General features: G+C 42.9%; 2 protein-coding genes across 4 annotated transcripts in view; one reads left to right on the top strand and one right to left on the bottom strand.

Moving 5' to 3' along the window:
- The first annotated feature begins 105 nt into the window (after positions 1-105).
- Positions 106-20,795, top strand: part of LOC134217995 (ATP-dependent RNA helicase DDX54) — a 130,002-nt gene continuing 109,312 nt past the window's right edge. The window contains exons 1-4 of one of the 3 annotated variants that reach the window (XM_062696876.1): positions 106-1,152; positions 1,216-1,842; positions 1,988-2,847; positions 16,863-16,877. In XM_062696876.1, coding sequence (XP_062552860.1) covers positions 259-1,152; positions 1,216-1,842; positions 1,988-2,842 — 2,376 coding nt within the window. In that variant the 5' untranslated portion in view covers positions 106-258 and the 3' untranslated portion in view covers positions 2,843-2,847; positions 16,863-16,877. Of the gene's footprint in view, positions 1,153-1,215; positions 1,843-1,987; positions 2,901-16,862; positions 16,878-20,795 lie in introns of those variants that run through there. The other 2 variants (XM_062696875.1, XM_062696874.1) reach the window with 2 other exon arrangements.
- On the bottom strand, positions 10,198-10,683 carry LOC134208845 (uncharacterized). The gene has a single exon (XM_062684791.1). It carries the CDS (start codon positions 10,681-10,683, stop codon positions 10,198-10,200), a length of 486 nt encoding a protein of 161 aa, XP_062540775.1.

Below are 20,795 nucleotides of genomic sequence, written 5' to 3'. Positions count from 1 at the left end.
TTTGCGTTCATTATGCGACCCGCTCAAACGTCATAATTTCTTGGGGGAGTTCATTTTGCGTTAGTCTATCAACAACAAAAAACCAAAAAAAAACTGAATGTCAGTTTTACACGTGTTTTTGTTTACCGCTGGCAGCGCAGTTGCGAGCTTCTTCGGCGGTTCGTGATTTTCACGCGGATTTGCTAGGATTTTCTTTATATTGCATTCGTTGGTGATTCGCAAAGAAAAGTGTTTGTTTAGGTGAAATTTACCTTCAAAATGGGTACGGAAGATCCGAACGTTCTTCCTGGATTTTCCATTGAAAATGTCGATTTGGATTTCGACGACGACGACGATGTGCATTCGAAGAAGGGTAAGAAGAAAAAGGGAGGTGGATTTCAGGCCATGGGACTGAGCATGCCGATCCTGAAGGCAATCCTGAAAATGGGATACAAAGTGCCAACTCCAATCCAGCGCAAAACTATTCCGCTGATCATGGAGGGCCGCGATGTGGTTGCCATGGCCAAGACAGGCTCGGGCAAAACCGGATGCTTTTTGATTCCGCTGTTCGAGAAACTAAAGCAACGAGAAATCAAAGCCGGCGCCAGAGCGCTGATATTGACTCCCACGAGAGAGCTGGCTATTCAAACGTACAAATTCATCAAGCAGCTGGGGAAGTTTACGGATTTGAAAACGATTCTAGTGCTTGGCGGCGATTCGATGGATTCGCAGTTTGCGGCCATTCACACGCTGCCGGATGTGATTGTTGCCACGCCAGGCCGATTCCTGCACTTGTGTGTGGAGATGGATCTGAAACTGTCAGCGGTGCAGTACTGCGTGTTTGACGAAGCGGACCGTCTGTTTGAGATGGGTTTCGGTGAACAGCTGACGGAGACCTTGCGAAGGTTACCCGAGGCTAAGCAAATGGTTCTGTTCAGTGCGACGCTGCCGAAGCAGATGGTCGACTTTGCGAAGGCTGGCCTGAGCGATCCTACGCTGATCCGATTGGACGTGGAGTCGAAAATTCCGGAAGCGCTAGATTTGAAATTTGTTTACTGCAGGCCGGACGAACGATATGCCACTCTGTTGCTTTTGCTTCGCGAGGTGATTCCGAAGAGCGCCCAAACCGTGTTGTTTGCCGGAACGCAGCATCACGTTGAATTGATTTCTCTGGTGAGTTGTTGAAGCCGGATAATTTGGAAACAAAGATTGAATTAATAAATTATTTTGTTGTAGATTCTGACACGAGCTGGAATTCCAAATACGTACGTTTTCTCAAGTCTGGACGCATCAGCTCGTAAGATCAATACCGCAAAGTTTATTATGAAGAAAGTAAATGTTTTAGTCGTCACGGATATTGCTGCTCGCGGTTTGGACATCCCCACGCTGGACTACGTGGTCAATGTGCATTTTCCGGGAAAGCCTAAGCTATTCGTCCATCGAGTGGGCCGTTGCGCTCGTGCCGGAAGAAGTGGAACGGCTTACAATATTTTCTCCAACGACGATATCGCCCACATGATAGATCTGCACATGTTTCTTACTCGGCCGTTGGTGTTGAACGATTCTCGCTGTATTGGGATTGTTCCTGCGGATATGGTCGAAGCGGAACACCAACTTGTGCTGGAGTACGTCAAGCATATCGATCTGGCAACGGCGTTCCGGATCAGTAACAATGCCTACAAACAGTACATTGTGACCCGGCCGGCCGCGTCGGCCAGTGCCAATAAGAAGGCCAAGCAGTTTAAAATTGGTGAACTGCAAGTGATGGAAGATTTTGGAAAAGCAATGGAGAAGTTGAATGAAGATAAGAAGGTCAGCAAAAAGAAGAAAAATAAGAAACATAAGGGAGGTGAGAGCGTTCAGGTGAGATGCTTTATTATTTTTTGTTTTCTGTTCCTTTTCTTTTTGTAATCTGTCTTTTATATTAATTTATTCTCAGTTATCTTCTGGTTTTATCATTTCTTTGAAACTTGTTTAGTCGTAATTTATAAAATTTATTTCTTTTTAGAATGTTCAAGCAGCTGTCGACCCTGATGAGTTCCGAAGTAGTTTCCTGAATCAAATGAAAAACTACCGTCCGCAATCTACTATATTTGAGTTAAATCCGAAGAATAACGCGAAGGAGCAGGTAGTGATGGCTGAGAAGCGTAGCAAAGATACCATAAAAATCGAAAAACACAAACAGAAACAGCAGGAAATTGAGCGTGAAGAACAGAAGAAAGCCACTGCCGCTGACGTGCAGGACGTTGACAATGGATATCCAAAAAAGAAAAAGCTGAAATTTATGAAAGACGATGAAAATTTCATCGCATATCAGGCGAAGGATCATGTGGAGGAGGATGGTTACGCAATCAATGGCTTTGCCAAGGAGGCCAACTCCGCCGAACTGTCTGTCATCGGCGACACGGCCGAAGATCAACGATCCCACCAACGGCTGCAAAAGTGGGATCGCAAGAAAAAGAAGATGGTAAATGTGGTCAATCCCAAAGCCGGTAAAATTCGCACGGAACATGGCGTCTGGATTTCGGCATCGTACAAAACCGGTCGGTACGACAAGTGGAAGGAACGCACCAAGGTCGACGAGCAGATTGCTAGCCAACGGCAGGACAGTGATGTCAGCGATGCAGAGGAAGCGGTTTCCGTGCAGAAGACCGACTATCCGCATACCCATTGGGGACGACATAACGCCAAGGTGGACCAGAAGAAGATGCGCGATTTGGGTCTGAAGTCGGCCGACCAGATTGTGAAACAACGGATGCAGAAGGAAACCAAACTTGCCAAGGAGAAGGCAGCTCGGTTGCGGAATTTGGCCCGTAAGAAGAAGTCGCTAGGCAAGAAAAAGGCAAAATCAAAGGGTAAATAGACCAGGTAAGCGTTTCAGATTTATATTCACAGATTTAGATAATATGGTTCATGAAGAATTACCCTGTTTTCAATGCATCCGAATACGCCATTTTGCTATGTAGGTAAGCAATAATCACAATCTCCGCTGCATAATTTATTAACATTCTTCGGATATCACTTATATGCGAGATATTTTGAATTGTTTTGTTTTGAATGAAAAATTGTATCAAATTACTGCTCGAAGGAACATTTCCACTTAACATCTTTTTACCTCTGGGTCAGTAGCAAGACCGTCGCTGACAAAGACAAACTACGAAAGACGGAAACTCGAATAGCAAAATTATTAGTGCTCAAGAGCAAAAATTATTCTATAAGTTTTCCTGCAGTTTTTTTTTGTGATGATTTTATAACAATTGGGCAATAGGGAGGGGGGTTGTCTCAGTGAGCGTTACAACAAACGCATTGGAATCAGATCTGCACAAAAACAAATTCGGAACTCATAAGATGCAATAATATGTTTGATCTTAAGCACCGATGCAATCAGTATTTTCCCACGTATTATTGAAGCTGTAGCTGATCAGGGGCGCGACTTTGAGAGTTGGTATAATCCATTTCTTGAAGGGTATAGATGGCATCCGTTAGCAAGGATCCAAGGTAGACGATTTCCTCGACCACCTCCAAGGTATTCCCGTCTATCGTAACACTGCTTCCCAGGCGGACCCTATCGCTCTCGGTTCCGCCCATAAGCATGTACTTTGTCTTTGACGCATTTACAACCAGCCCAACTTTTGTTGCTTCACGTTTCAGGCAGTACAGTTCTCCTACATTTCCATATCTTTGGCCGACAATGTCCATGTCATTCGCGAAACAATAAATTGACTGGATCTGTTGAAAGTCCCCGGCTGTTACACCCGGCTCTCCGCATGACACCTTCTAGCGCAATGTTGAATATCAGGCACGAAAGTCCATCACCTTGTCTTAGTCCCCGGCGCGATTCGAACGAACTGGAGTGTTCGCCCGAAATCTTCACACAGTTTTGCACGCCATCTACCGATGTTTTGATCAGTCTGGTAAGCTTCCCAGGGAAGTTGTTCTCGTCCATAATTTTCCATAGCTCTACGCGGTCTATACTGTCGTATGCCGCCTTGAAATCAATTAACAGATGGTGCGTTGGGACCTGGTATTCACGGCATTTTTGAAGGATTTGCCGTACAGTAAAGATCTGGTCCGTTGTGGAGCGGCCGTCAACGAAGCCGGCTTGATAACTTCCCAAGAACTCAATCCTAATGGTTATCGCTCGAAGGTTGTCACACTCCAGCTTGTTGACTTTCTTGTAGTTGGGGCATATAACCCCTTCCTTCCACTCCTCCGGTAGCTGTTCAGTTTCCCAGATTCTGACTATCAGTTTGTGCAGGCAAGTGGCCAGCTTTTCCGAACCCATCTTGATGAGCTCAGCTCCGACACCATCCTTACCAGCTGCTTTATTGGTCTTTAGCTGTTGGATGGCATCCTCAAGGTGGGGGCTGGTTGGCTTCCATCGTCCGCTGAACTGACGTAGTCATCTCCTCCGCTGCCTTGATTTTCACTGCCTGTACTCTCCGCGCCATTCAAATGTTCCTCGTAGTGCTGCTCCACCTTTCGATCACCACACGTTCGTCCGTCAAGATGCTCCCATCCTTATCCCGGCACTTTTCGGTTCGCGGCACGAAGCCTTTGCTGGATGCGTTGAGCTTTTGATAGAACTTGTGTGTTTCTTGAGAACAGTACAGCTGGTTTCATCTCCTCGCACTCCGCTTCTTCCAGGCGGTGTTTCTTCTCCTGAAAAAGGCGTGTCTGCTGTCTCCGCTTCCGTCTAGAACGTTCCACGTTCTGTCGGGTACCTTGGTGCAGTGCGACCGCGCGCGCTACGTCCTTCTCCTCCAGAATCTGTCTGCACTCTTCGTCGAACCAATCGTTCCATCTACTTCGCCCCATATATCCGACGTTGTTCTCCACTGCGTCGTTAATGGCTGCTTGGACTGTATTCTAGCAGTCCTCAAGAGGGGCGCCACCCTCTTCCGGCAACGCTGTCTCGAGATACTGCTGGTATGCAGTGGCGACATTAGGTTGCTTCAGTCGATCTAGGTCGTACCGCGGCGGTCGTCGATACCGAACATTGTTGATGACGGATAGTCGGAGAAGTGCCGTCCATCAATCAGAACGTGGTCGATTTGTGATTCTGTCTGCAGTGATGATCTCCAGGTGTACCGATACGGGAGGCTGTGTTGCAAGTAGGTGCGGCGAATGGCCATATTCTTGGAGGCGGCGAAATCAATTAGTCGTAGGTCGTTTTGGTTCGTCAGCCGGTGAGCGCTGAACTTCCCAATAGTCGGTCTAAACTCCTCCTCTTGGTCAACCTGAGCGTTCAAATCTCCTTATGATGATTTTGACGTCGTGGCTTAGGCAGCCGTCGTACTCACGTTCCAGCTGCGCGTAGAATGCGTCCTTATCATCATCAGTGCTTCCGGAGTGTGTGCTATGGACGTTTATTTATGCTGAAGTTGAAGAACCGGCCTTTGATCCTCAACCTGCACATTCTTTTATTGATCGGCCACCACCCGATCACGTGCCGAATCCACGGTCCTTGAGCACATCGGCAAGTATGCGTGTGCTCCTGATAAAGTTGAGAGATTTGCAGTTCCACGAACCGAGTTTCCAATCGCTAGTTCCTTTTCGTTGCGTTGGTCTTCGCCGACGGTTCCGGTCCGTACTCTCTTGTTGATTGTTCGTTGCTTATGTTCTTTTTTAAGGCTGGCTTGCAGGGCCTGACACCAAACCCCCTAAATTTCCGGAGGACCATTCCTCCTTATTCCCGGTGGACCATGGTGCACAGTTTCACTTAGAGTCCCTCGCTGGCACTCGGATGATGATCAGCCGCCCCTAACATGGAGAACAGACGCTCAGTAAGATTTGCACCTCCGGAGCAAACCCCCCCCCCCCCTGTCAGCATACGACCATAGTTCCCACCGGGGTTGGTTACCCGATCTTCCCTAAGGTTGCTCGTATTCCGCCCAGCACCACGGGGAGGTAGGGATAGGGGTAGCTGGGTAAGAGGCTAACCCAAGCAGCACAACTCAAGTGGAACTGGTTGCAGCAACCTAATTGTGACTGAATCTGGTCACATATAAGTTACTGTGATCAATGTGTGACATGTGTGCTACTCGGGAAGGACCGCGATATGGGGTCTATTTTATTCCTTTAGGTACGCGAAGTACCAATGGTACGCTTTACCCAGTCTGCCGTGTTGAATAAGTTTAATAATATCCAGCCCTTTATACACCTGGTACAATTCGTGGTTCATGCGACGCCGCCAGATACCGTTCTCCTGTTTACCGCTGAGTATTGTCCGAGTATTGAGTATCTCCGAACAGCCTCCTTTAACGTCCATGTTTCATGGCCGTATAAAGCCACCGCAAGAATCATAGTATACAGCGCGAGTTTTGTTTTCATTTGCAAGCTATTTGCAGCTGCAATACGCCTTTTCACCTCGCGGATAACATCATTATCGCACGTCACTAATGTTCCAAGATACACAAATTCTTCTACCACTTAAAACTTTTCACCATCCAGCACCATTTCGCTACCACCACCACTAATGAATCCACGTTGATTTCCAGCGACCATATACTTCGTTTTGCTGTAACTGATCGTGAGTCCATAATACTCGCTGTCTCCCGCTTAAAAGGCACAAAAGCCTCTTCCACGGCACGGCGATCAATCCCGATAATATCGATATCGTCCGCAAATCCCAGGAGCATATGCGATTTTGTGATAATGGTACCGCTTCTTTGCACACCAGCTCTCCTAATCGCTCCCTCGACCGCTATATTGAACAGTAGATTCGAGAGTGCATCACCCTGCTTTAATCCATGTAAGGTAACAAATGACGTCAATATTTCATCCGCAATCCGTCCAACGTTATACGAATCAGCCGTATCAGTTTCGCCGGAAACCATGTTCAAGCATAATTTGCCATAATGGTTCCGTTTCACTGAATCGTACGCCGCCTTGAAATCAATAAACAGATTATGTATCATGAAGTTGTACTCCCGAAATTATTCAAGGATTTGTCTCAGGGTAAACATTTGATCCGTCGTTGATCGTCCCTCACGAAAACCTGCTTGGTATTCGTCGACGAAGGACTCTTCAAGCGGTCTCAATCTGTTGAACAGAATACGGGACATAATTTTGTACGCCGAATTAAGGAGGGTTATTCCTCGGTAATTGGCGCACTCCAGTCTGTGCCCTTTCTTAAAGAGAGGGCAAATGAGGCCGTCCAACCAGCTAACAGGCATTTCCTCGTCTTTCCATATTTTCGACATAATATGGTGCAGGACTTCGTAAAGCTGCTCACTGCCATGTTTGAGAATTTCAGCCGGGAGCTGGTCCTTCCCCGCAGCCTTATTGTTTTCAGCTCTTTTTACAGCTTTTTTAATCTCATCTAGTGTAGGTGACTCCACAGCTTGTCCATCGTCGCTAATATTTATTCTGTTCACCGATGCACCGCCACTTCGGTTTTATCTGTCAGCAAATTCCCTTGTTGGTCATTGCACATGACGGGAGAAGGCACTGTCTTTCGCCGCACGCCATTGACAGACTCATAAAACCTCCGCATATCGTTCTACTCCATTTTTTCCTGCGCCTCGCTAATCACTTAGTTCTTCATATTCTTTCTTCTTTCTGCGGTGGGTTCGTTTTTTGGCTGCTCTCGCTTCCTCTCCTTCCGATCTCTATTCGATAGGGTATCCGACACCAACATCCGGCTTCTGGCCACGTTCTTCTCGTCTGTCACTCTCTGACACTCCACATCGAACCAACCCGGCTTGGGTCGCCTCTGTGCAGTGCCTACTGTAATATCGGACACCAAAGGAATAAAACGCGTGTGCATCGATCAACAGTCTCACAAAAAGTAATTTCTTTATTCGTAGTTCTCTAGATATCTTACCAATGCTCACTTGTATTAGTGTATAATATAAACGTGTATCAAAGTGTATGTACTACTCGCAGATAGTGTTCTCTATGGCATTATGCACCCCGTTATAACTATCGGTTGTCGACTCTACATTCCCACTTGTTCTTACTAGTCTTGAACTCTACCAACATCGAAGTCTTGCAGGTAACTTGGTCGTTTCACCTCGCGCTTGGGTCGGTGTTGCTCGGTGGATGATTTTTCCTGTACGATATGTTCTCGATCGTTCTGAGCTTCCATCGATTCGTTTTGATCTCCTACCTTCAAGTTTTCTTCTATGGTTTGAGGTCGTAGTAACGGCTTAAGATGGGATACGTTACGATGAAACGTCCTTCCTGTTTCGGTTGACTCAATCGTAACATCTGATCCGTTTCGCTTCTTGATGACAAATTCTTCAGGTCCGAAATTGCTCGATAATTTGTTTTCCTTCAACGTTCTTCTGGCGACCACTATGTCACCTTCTTTCAGCGAGCTAGGTTCCGCCTGACGACGCTTGTCTGCATATTCTCCTTGTTTCAACTTCCGCTCTTGATCTTTGTCACGAGCCTCTTCTGGCGCCTTCAATCCAATGCCCGGAAGTGATGGTAACTTGTCTCGCAAAACTCTTCCGAACATTAATGCAGAAGGTGCTACTCCAGTTGTTGAATGCGGCGTCGAATTATACTTGAGAAGGTACATTCTCAGGTCCCATTTCCAATCCGACTTCGGATTTTCTTGACTGATCTGCAACCGTTTTTTCAACGCCCTATTAGCTCGCTCAACTTCACCATTGGCCTGAGGCCAATAGGGAGTCGATTTTCGCAAATGAATTCCGAAACCTTTACAGAACTGTGTCAATGCTTCACTGACAAACTGTGGACCATTATCCGACTTCAATGACTCTGGAATACCATATCTGCAAAATGTTTCGTGCAATGCTTGTATTGTAAGTGTCGCCGTTGTTTCTTTCATCACTACTACTTCCACAAATCTGCTGAAATAGTCTACCAGAACTAGCAAATTATGCCCTGACGGTAGAGGTCCCATAAAATCTATTGCAATATGGCACCACGGTTTATCCGGCATCTTTGTCTGTATCAATGGCTCAGGTGGTCCTAGCGAAGACACTATCGTACAATCCTTGCAGCGTTCAATCTCATAGCTGTAGGACTGAAGACGTAGTACCCAGCGTTCGATTCTCATACAGGGCTTGGAGCGTGGGCTGAATAAAAACTGGAGTGGCTTGCAGTCTGTCACCAACTTGAATTTTGTACCTTGCAAATACAGCTTAAAGCGGTCAACGGCCCATACCAACGCGAGCGCTTCGCGTTCGGTCTGAAAGTATTTTCGCTCCAAGTCCGTCAGTGCCTTGCTTGCGTATGAAATTATGCGACGATCCCCTGTCTTATCTTGTTGCAGCAGAACGGCTCCCAAACCTGTTGGACTAGCATCCACCACCAAGATCGTAGTATCTCGAGGACTGAAGAACCCTAAATGTTTGATATCTACCACCGCTCGTTTAATGTCTTCGAAAGCTTTTTGGTGAGATACTGTCCAACTGAATTTCTTATCACCTCGCAGCAAGTTTCTAAGAGGATCTGTTTTAGTTGCCAAGTGTGGAATAAACCTTCCCACATACGTGATGAGGCCGAGGAAACTTCGTAATTCAGAAAGGTTTGCTGGCTCTCGAAATTGCTGTAAGGCCAAAATCCTGCTTTCCACCGGTTTTACTCCAATAGTCGATAATTCATGACCCAAACATTCCAAACGCTCAACATTAAATACACACTTGTCCCAATTTAATAGCACTCCATATTCCTCAAAACGACTCAAAAGAGCATTCAACCTCCGGTCGTGTTCTTCTTGTGAACGCCCCGATACTAAGCAATCATCGAGATACACTACAATCCCTTCCAGCCCTGCCACAATTGTGTCCATCACTTTTTGAAAAAGCTCCGGTGCACAACTGATGCCAAACATCAGACGTTTATACCTGGGAATCAAGAAAGAAAACAACCACATATATTCAATCCTTTATTCTTCAATAAAATGAAAATCAAGAGAAATAAAGAAAATTTCAACCATTTTACCTGAAGAGGCCGTACTTCGTAATGAAGGTTGTAATTACTCGCGATTCCTTTGAAATCTCCAGCTGGTGATATGCTTCTTTCACGTCAAGCTTGAAGAATCTTACTGCCCCCCTCAACACTTCCCAAAAGCTCTTCGATCAGCGGGAGGGGGTGAGTCTCGCGCATAACCGCCTTGTTGGCCCGTCCCATGTCCACACATAATCTTAGCTATCCTGATCGCTTCAAAATAGGCACGACTGGTGACACCCAAGCTGATGGTCCGTTTACGTTCTCAATAATATCTGTTTCAAGTAGATCTTACAGCTTTTTGTGGATATTATCTTCAAGAGCAATGGGAGCGCGGCGGTAGCTTTGCTGAATGGGTTGCACCGACTTATCGATTGGAATCTCAACTAGAATTCCTTTGATTTTTGGAAACGGGATCTGCTTCTGATTGTCCACTCTTGCAATGTTGTAGCCTACTTGTAAAACTTTGAGTTCCTTAGCAGTGGTATCTCCTAGAAGATTGTATTTCCCTTGTTCAACAATGTAGAACTTTGCTTCAGCCGTGTTAGTTCCGGCTTGAATTTCGGCTTGAAACATGCCTTTCATCTTCAATGCCTCTTTAGTAGCGTAACCCATCAGTTTTCTATCAACTTCATTCGAAAAGGATTTAACGGTAATACCCAAGTCCTTGGCTTTAACCCATGTTGCCTCATCGATTATGTTCGCGTCGGCTCCCGAGTCAATGATCATGGGAATTCCGATGCCACCAACGATAAACTCGAAAGTATTCCGTCCCATTGCAAAAAATACCTTTTCCGGCTCATTGTCATCTTCGTTCACACAGCGAATACGTTTATGTGGGGGTGGTCCAGTTATTGAGGGATTTGGATGTGGCCGCTTCAAACATCTGTTAATAAAATGACCCACTTCTCCGCATTTTAGACATTTAGCGTTCTTCGCACGACACATACTGTCGCCTTTCAAGTGTCCTCTACGGCCGCACGCGAAACAGGCTCTATCAAAATTCTTTCTTTGCAAGCCGCGTGACTCACCATACGTAGCCTTGAACGGCATCTTAGAAACTTTCGAAACATTCGACGGCAGTGTAGTATCTGTAATCTGCCGCCCAAGTTCACGTACCTGTTGTTGAACATCTGCCAAAGTTGTACCGAGAGTCAAAATTTCGTCAAGAGTCAAGTCCTTTTCCAAAATCTGTCGCTTCAAATCCGTAGATCTACATCTTTCTACAATCTGTTCTATTATTCTATCATCTGTCTCTCTCATATCATAACGGTCAAACTCGCATCGTTTCGCCTGAATACGGAGGCGAAGAACCAGTGCTGCAAAGTGTCACCGTACAAGTCACGCAAAGCGTGACAATAACAAAATCCAGGTCATGTGTCAAGTACTCAATTGTGATGCTCAATGTGGATCTCACATGCTTGGTGTAACGATCACCATGAAAGTGACATTTTAGCAACTAGCGCTTGGTCACTCACCATGTCTTCACTTCTTCTGCCTGTGATCACCAGCATGAATGATAGGAAAACTTTCCTGATGTTGTGGTTGTCATATCCATGTCATCTTGACTATCGTGATGATCACTTGACCTATGCGGTGTTTGGTTCGAAATCAACGCTCGACAGCAATGGAATAATCCACTTAGCGGAATTAATGGATTTTTGCTGTGATAAAAATGCAAAAGCCAAAATAGAATTTTTGGGAACATTTAAGTGTTCTTATTGTTTATATTGACTTTTTGTGCAATATTTTAAGAGGTGCTATTAAAAGAAAAGTACATACACAGTTTTTCCAAATTTGATCCAGACTATCTTTTGAAAAAGGCTAAATTTTTTTTTATTGATTTTTTCAAATGAATACAATTAAAAAACGACGCATCCCACAAAAAAATGTTATATGGGTGACTATCGCAAAATCAGTCAAAGTTTCTAATAAAGATATCGGAAACAATTCAAATTGAGCCCTACACTGAAAAAAAATCAGTTTCAACAGTTTCAAAATTAAAACTCGATTTGCGAAAAAACGCTTTTTTGATTTGTATGAAATTGTGTCTCAAGATAGGTGATTATGTTCCTACCAACCGTCCATACATCGCAAGCTTGGCACATTTAAGGGAAAAAGTTTTTCTAACAAAAATTTTCTTGTCGGAATTGATTTTTTCTCAGTGTCAAGGAGTGCCAGTGGATTTAACATATACATACATATTTTTAAATATTCCTGTACAGTCAAGCAGAGTACAATATTTAGGTCGTAACTAATCGCAATGGATAAAAATTACACTGAAAATAATTTCGACAAGAAAAAGTTTTTGTTAGAAAACTTTTTTCCTTCAAAGTGCCCAGCTTGCGATGTATGGACGGTTGGTAGGAACATAATCACCTATCTTGAGACACAATTTCATACAAATCAAAAAAGCGTTTTTTCGCAAATCGAGTTTTAATTTTGAAACTGTTGAAACTGATTTTTTCAGTGTAGGGCTCAATTTGAATTGTTTCCGATATCTTTATTAGAAACTTTGACTGATTTTGCGATAGTCACCCATATAACATTTTTTTGTAGGATGCGTCGTTTTTAATTGTATCCATTTGAAAAAATCAATAAAAAATTTGGCCTTTTCAAAAGATAGTCTGGATCAAATTGGTAAAACTTAGTTAGAGCCATTCACAAATACGGCCCATACCAATTTCAGAACCCTCCCATACAAAATACGTCACGAGAGGGTGGGTGGGGCTTTCAGCCCCAGGTCCATTTTAGCGTTATGTAATTTGTGAATGAACCCTTAATTTAACTATTGATTTATCCAATTTATCAATAAACACGACGTCAGTCCAATCAAACGACAACAAAATCAATCAATAACGGTGCTCACCTGCACTTTTGACAGCTGACCGACCTGATGCTCTTTATGGCTCTCAGCTTGTGGTTGTCAATCTGGGTGTCACGCTTACCGAAGGTACTCACGTGTCAGCTTCTACATGTCACGATGCGCTTGCAGTGATTGTCAGTAAAGAACATCGTTTAAAAGCGTGGTGGTTTTTGTTTTCATATCTGATCATCTGGTGATGGTCACGACATTTTGCAAGACTGCGAAGAACGAAATCAGCAAACCTCTCTTCTTGGTTCTGACTGATCTGCCGGAATAAATGGCGCTCGTAATTACGTCTGCGCAAAGGTTCAAAATGCTCATCAAGCTTCTGAATCGCCACATCAAAATACGGAGGATCCGATACTACGTGTGGGACATCATTTACCCCAGGAAGATGTTCGAAAATCTCCTGAACATCAGATCCGACCAGATGTAACATTATTGACCGCTTCTCCCATTGGGACGTAACACCGGTCGCATCAAAATATCGTTCAAGCTCGCGTTTCCACTTCTGCCATTCGATAGGCAGTCTCGATCTGTCTGCCATCATCTCGAACGGTTTTATACGTCGGAATGAATCCATCTTAAAAATTAAAAGACACCAAAAACGGTTGCATAATTTATTCGAACTTCAATACTGTCTCATTATTTGATCGATGAGGATTCGAATACCTATTTAGCAAAGCAGCTTGGGTATATCTTATTAAATCATATCGAAATTTCATTTGATATCCATTCATAGTCCATCATGATTAATCAAAAATAAAGATCAATTATGTATACATTTTTTTTTAATTACTAGCCTACCTTTCTTTTCTCTCGCATAGTCAAATTTGGGGATCCAACGCGGCAATGACTCGAACACATCTGTGAAGATTATCCATTTTGTCATTCACACACATAGTAGCGAATATCCTTACCAGGGAATCAATTTTTCTGAAATGCGCATGCGAAACAAGCGACAAAAGAGAACCAACGACAAAGCTTTGTTTTTCTCGGAGAAAATAATGACAAAGATCCGAAAATTTTTGTCAGCTACAAAAAAGAAGACAATCTTGTTGCTAACTTTCATCCCGTTATTTAGCATTATTTCTAGAGCAAATTTCGGTTTTATGCTATCATAGTTTATGCTTTTATGGAAATATTCGAGAATCCAACAATGATTACAAAATTAGCATCGTATTCTCGGAAATATCAGAGCATGCAAGGCAAATGGTTGGTCATATTGTGTTCGGATTCTAATAAAGGTTTGTCGCTAGGTGCGTTTGTCAGTAACAAACTCTGTTGACGACAAAGGGTATATTGTTAGGCGTTGCTCGAATATTGATTCCCTGATCCTTACACTAAAGCTCGTTCCATTTTTCACAAACACAGCTGCGAATCTCACAATACTATACGAAAACCTCTTCTGTCTTCGTTCCGCACATATTTGCAAATCTCACTATATATACAAAATCATTTTTTTCTCCGCACACAGTTGCGAATGGCAATATTCTATACAAACCTTATGCACACAGTTGCAAAACATTTCAATATTCGGTCGCACACAGTTGCGAGTTTTACTTTTTCTTTTCCATATACAGACACATAGTAACTAGACCCTCTACGCACATAATTGCAAATGCTTTTTCGCCCACATTTGTCCTTTTTATTCTCGCAGGTATAATTACCGTCAGTGACGCCATTTCTCTCAAAAGCAAGTCTTCACCATTATTTTTTTAGCGCACACAGTTGCGAATCTCATAGTTGTACTTGAAAACATTTTTCCTTCGCACCCAGTTGCGAATACCTACATTCTATACGAACCTCGCACACAGTTGCGAAATTCATTATTCTGACGCACACAGTTGCAAATTAAATTTCTTTCCGTTATGGTATTCAATCCCACAGCCACCAAATTTGCACACAGTTACAAATGCGTTTTCCGCACTACTAAACATTCTCCCAAATAAATCACTCCAATTCGATACCATATTTTCATTACTCAACATCGCATTGCGTTTCTTTATAACCACTTCCACCAATTATGGTTATCTACAATTTGTTGCGCACACAGTTGCGGCCCATTTCACCGTTCTGAACCCTTTTTTGCCTTTCTCGTACAACTAAGTTGTACCGAAAGGCTATCATTTCACTCCGAAAACGAACTTTTTATAGAAGCCTCTGAGACCCATAGTATTATAAACCAATCGACTCAGCTCGACGAGCTGAGCACATGTCTGTCTGTCCGTGTGTATGTATGTGTGTGTATGTGTGTGTGTGTGTGTATGTGTGTGTATGTGTGCACAAAAGATAAAAAAAACATTAGACAACTTTTCGTATAGTAATCCTTAACCGATTTTCTCGCAACAAGTTTCATTCGACAGGGGACAAAGCCTTGTTGATCACTATTGAATTTTATAACGATCGGTCATTGCGTTTCAAAGTTATGAATAAAATGGTACATTGGACCATATAAACCCCATATAAGGTTGGTGTCTTAACTAAATGCGAGAAAGGCACCACCAACGCTAGGTGGATTAATCTGGGTTTTTAAATTTTCAGACACGTTTTTTCTTTCGGCTAATTCTATTCAACGCTCCCGGGTATGCACACAATAAATTATTCCAAATGCAAAAAAAAACCCAAGCCACGAGGTAATCGAATTCTCAGCTATCGATTTAAAATGTCGGAATTATTCACTCTTCTCGTTTTTCTATCTTACCTTGCCGACTGCTATCTTCGCTCTCAAGCACTACTGGCTATAAAACTTTCCGTCACCAAATCAGATCACGCACGCGATACTTTCAGCCGATTACGAGTTCCGATCCGCTCGTTGCCAAAATGTAATATCGGACACCAAAGAAATGAAACGCGTGTGCTTCGATCAACAGTCTCACAAAAAGTAACTTCTTTATTCGTAGTTCTCTAGATATCTTACCAATGCTCACTTGTATTAGTGTATAATATAAACGTGTATCAAAGTGTATGTACTACTCGCAGATAGTGTTCTCTATGGCATTATGCACCCCGTTATAACTATCGGTTGTCGACTCTACACCTACCACTTCTCGTGCTGTTGTGCTCACCGCTCCATGTATCGATTACCATAGATCGTTGATGTTGTCGCTAACGTTGATTGCACTTATCCGTTCGTCGAGCTTCTGGCGGTACTCAGCCGATACTCCTTCCGCCGACAATTGCTGAATATTGTAACGCATCGTTCGCTGTGATTATTCGTTCGATACAGTTGACAACCGTGATCGAATTTTACTGACAACGAGGCAGTGATGAGAGTTAATGTTCGGACCTCTGAATGTCCGCACATCGATAACATCCGAGAAATGGCGCCCATCCACCAGAACATGGTCTATCTGGTTGCAAGTTTCACCATATGGGTGTCACCAGGTGTGCTTTCGGATGTTCTTTCGTGCAAAGTAGGTGCTACTGATGGCCATCCCTCTGGGAGCAGCGAAATTTACTAGCCGTAGGCCGTTGTCATTGGTAGCGGAGTGAAGGCTCTCCCTACCGATTATGGGACGGAAAAAGTCCTCTCTACCGACCAGAGCGTTAGCGTCTCCGATAACAATTTTCACACCATGCTTTGGGCACTCTCCATAGGCTTTATCAAAACATTCATAAAACGTGTCCTTCACGTCTTCGGATTTATCGTTTGTCGGTGCGTAAACGTTGATTAGGCTGTAATTGAAGAATTTGCCCCGTATCCTCAACACACAGATTCGTTCGCTAATGGGTTTCCACCGCATCACTCACTTCATCTGCTTGCCCATCACTACGAAACCAACTCCATGCTCTGTTTTTTCGCCGCCGCTGTGATAGATGTTATACTTGAATGCAGTGTTGGTCGTGGGGTCCACGGCTCGGAATTCACGTTCTCCGGATCTGGGCCATCGGACTTCATGAAAAGCGGCCACGTTCACTCCAACCTTCTGCAGTTCGCGAGTCAGAAGGCTCTCTCGTTTAGGTTCATTTAAGGTCCTGTCATTCCAGGTACCGAGTTTCCAATCATAGTCTTTATTTTGTTGCCGGGTCGGTTGCCAAAAATAACGATCTCTTTTTTTTTCTATCTCCATTTTTCGTGGTATTTGAGAGGCTTCAGTAAGCTACTTGACCGGGGTCGCGTTACCTACATCGCGATGATGGGGCTGCCACGTTAGGTATAGCTAACGCGATACAGCATTTCGTTAATCAGCCGCTGGGTACCAAGCAGACGCTGTTTGAGCCAGACCTCTCACTCTAGCTGATGTCAGAAGGACAACAGTGCCCAGGCTGCACTACCAGCTAAGTCCACAATCCTTAGTTGGCGGTCTTTTGTCATCGGACGACCCGTGGAAGCGTGAGATAGGAACTTGTGGGGACCAGAGCTCTGTTGGGCGCTCCTTCCTGATGTCAACCCACCATTTTGCAGCCCAAAATTTGTTCACTACTGACTTTAAAATTAGTTGAAGCTAAAATCTTTCCATAAAAAGATGTTGCTGGTAGTTTATAATTAGAAAGTGCTTTATGTAGACTATAATGAGTCAGAAACTTTCCATCTGGAGTGAATGAAGTAATCTGCTGTGGTGATAAAATAGAAGAAGATGTTGTAGTTGCCTCGACTTACAAAAACTTCCTCCAATAAACTTTAGTGTGCTAAAATCTAACAAATATAATATTCTTAATCATATTAAAAACAAAAACTAAAAATCGATTGATATTTTTAATATCCTGCTTTTTCAACCAAATGTCCTCCTTTTTCGCTCATTTCGAGTATTGCGAGAAGATAGAAAAATTCGAACGAGGGTCCGACGGTCGCCCGTCGGAAAGTTGTACCGCAAAAGTCAAATAACTTGATGCACGGAAAATAATGTTGGTTGATTTTTTCGGTGTGGATGTTGATTAAATCTGGGTGCTGCGGATAGAGCCGCTTTTCTGCGCTCAAGCGAGTAGAGGGATATTTTGAAATCACTCCCATAAACAAAATTATTTTGCAGTTATTTGGCTGTCAAACATTTCCCGCTTTTCGAATTTCTCTTTCCACGCTGCATGAGGGCGCATAAATGCGCTAGACTCTACATGACTTTACGATTGTTTACATACATTCATGCTTCAATCAGCTGGTGAATCTCAACAAATTTCGTAACAAGGGGTCGCGTTACCTACATCGCGATGATGGGGCTGCCACGTTAGGTATAGCTAACGCGATACAGCATTTCGTTAATCAGCCGCTGGGTACCAAGCAGACGCTGTTTGAGCCAGACCTCTCACTCTAGCTGATGTCAGAAGGACAACAGTGCCCAGGCTGCACTACCAGCTAAGTCCACAATCCTTAGTTGGCGGTCTTTTGTCATCGGACGACCCGTGAAAGCGTGAGATAGGAACTTGTGGGGACCAGAGCTCTGTTGGGCGCTCCTTCCTGATGTCAACCCACCATTTTGCAGCCCAAAATTTGTTCACTACTGACTTTAAAATTAGTTGAAGCTAAAAACTTTCCATAAAAAGATGTTGCTGGTAGTTTATAATTAGAAAGTGCTTTATGTAGACTATAATGAGTCAGAAACTTTCCATCTGGAGTGAATGAAGTAATCTGCTGTGGTGATAAAATAGAAGAAGATGTTGTAGTTGCCTCGACTTACAAAAACTTCCTCCAATAAACTTTAGTGTGCTAAAATCTAACAAATATAATATTCTTAATCATATTAAAAACAAAAACTAAAAATCGATTGATATTTTTAATATCCTGCTTTTTCAACCAAATGTCCTCCTTTTTCGCTCATTTCGAGTATTGCGAGAAGATAGAAAAATTCGAACGAGGGTCCGACGGTCGCCCGTCGGAAAGTTGTACCGCAAAAGTCAAATAACTTGATGCACGGAAAATAATGTTGGTTGATTTTTTCGGTGTGGATGTTGATTAAATCTGGGTGCTGCGGATAGAGCCGCTTTTCTGCGCTCAAGCGAGTAGAGGGATATTTTGAAATCAGTCCCATAAACAAAATTATTTTGCAGTTATTTGGCTGTCAAACATTTCCCGCTTTTCGAATTTCTCTTTCCACGCTGCATGAGGGCGCATAAATGCGCTAGACTCTACATGACTTTACGATTGTTTACATACATTCATGCTCCAATCAGCTGGTGAATCTCAACAAATTTCGTAACAAGTGCTTTTTAGTTGCATTCCTACTAATTTTCCACTCAAAATATAATGTGAGAATTTTTGTTACAAAGAATACAAAGTTAATTTTTAGTTTTTCCCCAAATAATAACAATACTTCTCAATATTAGATCAGAAACGAACATAACCACAATCTTCAATGTTTGGCTCCGGCACAATAGAAAATTTTGGCTTCAGTTTGACAACCAAATCGATTCTATCCGCACCACCCAGGATTAAATTATAATTAATTCTAAGAAAATATGTACACCCAAAATAATCTTCCCATCATATTTACGTGAAAAAGAACGTAGTTTTTTTCCACAACACTTTTCACGTAACAAATAAGTGATTCAACGGTGAAGGCACTCAGATTCACTCAATCGGTTGGCACTAGCGTGTCATATAAAGACTACGTGACTGTTTCATACAACATTGACGACAACAACGATCGTCGATTTAGAATTTTTATTTAAGAATTGAGAATCTAAATATAAGTGTAAATGTATGTATTGGGGGCCCTCCTTAGCCGTGCGGTAAGACGCGCGGCTACAAAGCAAAACCATGCTGAGGGTGGCTGGGTTCGATTCCCGGTGCCGGTCTAGGCAATTTTCGGATTGGAAATTGTCTCAACTTCCCTGGGCATAAAAGTATCATCGTGTTAGCCTCATGATATACGAATGCAAAATGGTAATTTGGCTTAGAAACCTCGCAGTTAATAACTGTGGAAGTGCTTAAGTGAACACTAAGCTGCGAGGCGGCTCTGTCCCAGTGTGGGGATGTAATGCCAATAAGAAGAAGTATGTATGAGGTTTTGGTAAACAATTTTGTCGGAGAAATTGTCTCAGGCCGTGTTAGATTTGATGGTAAAATCCCTGGAGCCGGATCATCTTAACCGTGTGACAATAATACGGGATGAGCAGTTGAGGTTCAGGTTAAAGTATACTTAGTATATATAGGAAAGTTTTCCTCAATTATCCGGAGAAATCTCGCTGCAAACAATTTTAAAAGCTCTATTTCAGAATGTACAGGTCTCGTAAGTAAATAGTACATACCTTTAAAAAATCCGGTGTGCCTTGGGAAATCAGGATTTGAGTAAAAATTTTAATGTCCAGCACTGAATTTCTGACTTAGGTTGTAATGAATATTTTTGACAGAACAAACATCAATCTGAGTGAGTTCTCTGCTTATGATCCAGTGATAAGAAATTCACGTAAAAGTTATACTTTATTTAGGTGAATTTTACTGAAATTGATTTAATAATTATGTTACATATCTTACGTTTTACGGGTATCAGGTAAAGTGAGTGGTGTGAGTGAAGTTTAGAGGTTACGTGCATTTTCACGTAACGTTAACGGGTTGATTATTTTGAGTGTAACTTTAAATGAGTGTTACATGCCGCTATATATTTTAAATAAGTTGTATGGTTCTTCCAAGGCATTTCGGAACGTATTTTTGCGATTTTGAAACATTCTAGACTTCTCAAAATTCTTGATATCAAGGAATATCAACACATTTCACACAGTGCATATCATTTGAAGTTTCAGACACTCAGTCTTCTTCTTCTTCTTTGCTCCGCAAAATTAGAAGTTTTCTCTGTTCTCGCAATAAATTGTCCTCCTTTGGGAAAATCGCATATGGTCACCCTACTTGCGATGATGTTTGTAACAAATCAAGACAAAATGTTCAAAACCGATAGGTAGATGAAGGTTTCCGCTACCTGTTGATGGCGTTGGTTTGCGTGGGAGAGCTATCAGATTCGTCAAATCAAGCATAATTTTTCATAAGGACGTATGTAACAAAAGTAAACAAAACGAGGTTTTTAATACAACATGACAATCACACGTGGCTTTATATAATACGCATCGATTTTACTGATTTTAGATCTTAAAA

The sequence above is a fragment of the Armigeres subalbatus genome, chromosome 2 (assembly GCF_024139115.2).
Source record: "Armigeres subalbatus isolate Guangzhou_Male chromosome 2, GZ_Asu_2, whole genome shotgun sequence".
NCBI lineage: Eukaryota > Metazoa > Arthropoda > Insecta > Diptera > Culicidae > Armigeres > Armigeres subalbatus.
This window is presented reverse-complemented; position numbering and strand designations above follow the sequence as displayed.

Coding starts and splice junctions, on each gene's coding strand:
- LOC134208845 (XM_062684791.1), bottom strand. CDS start 10,683: ATGGGACGGAATACTTTCGAGTTTATCGTTGGTGGCATCGGAATTCCC.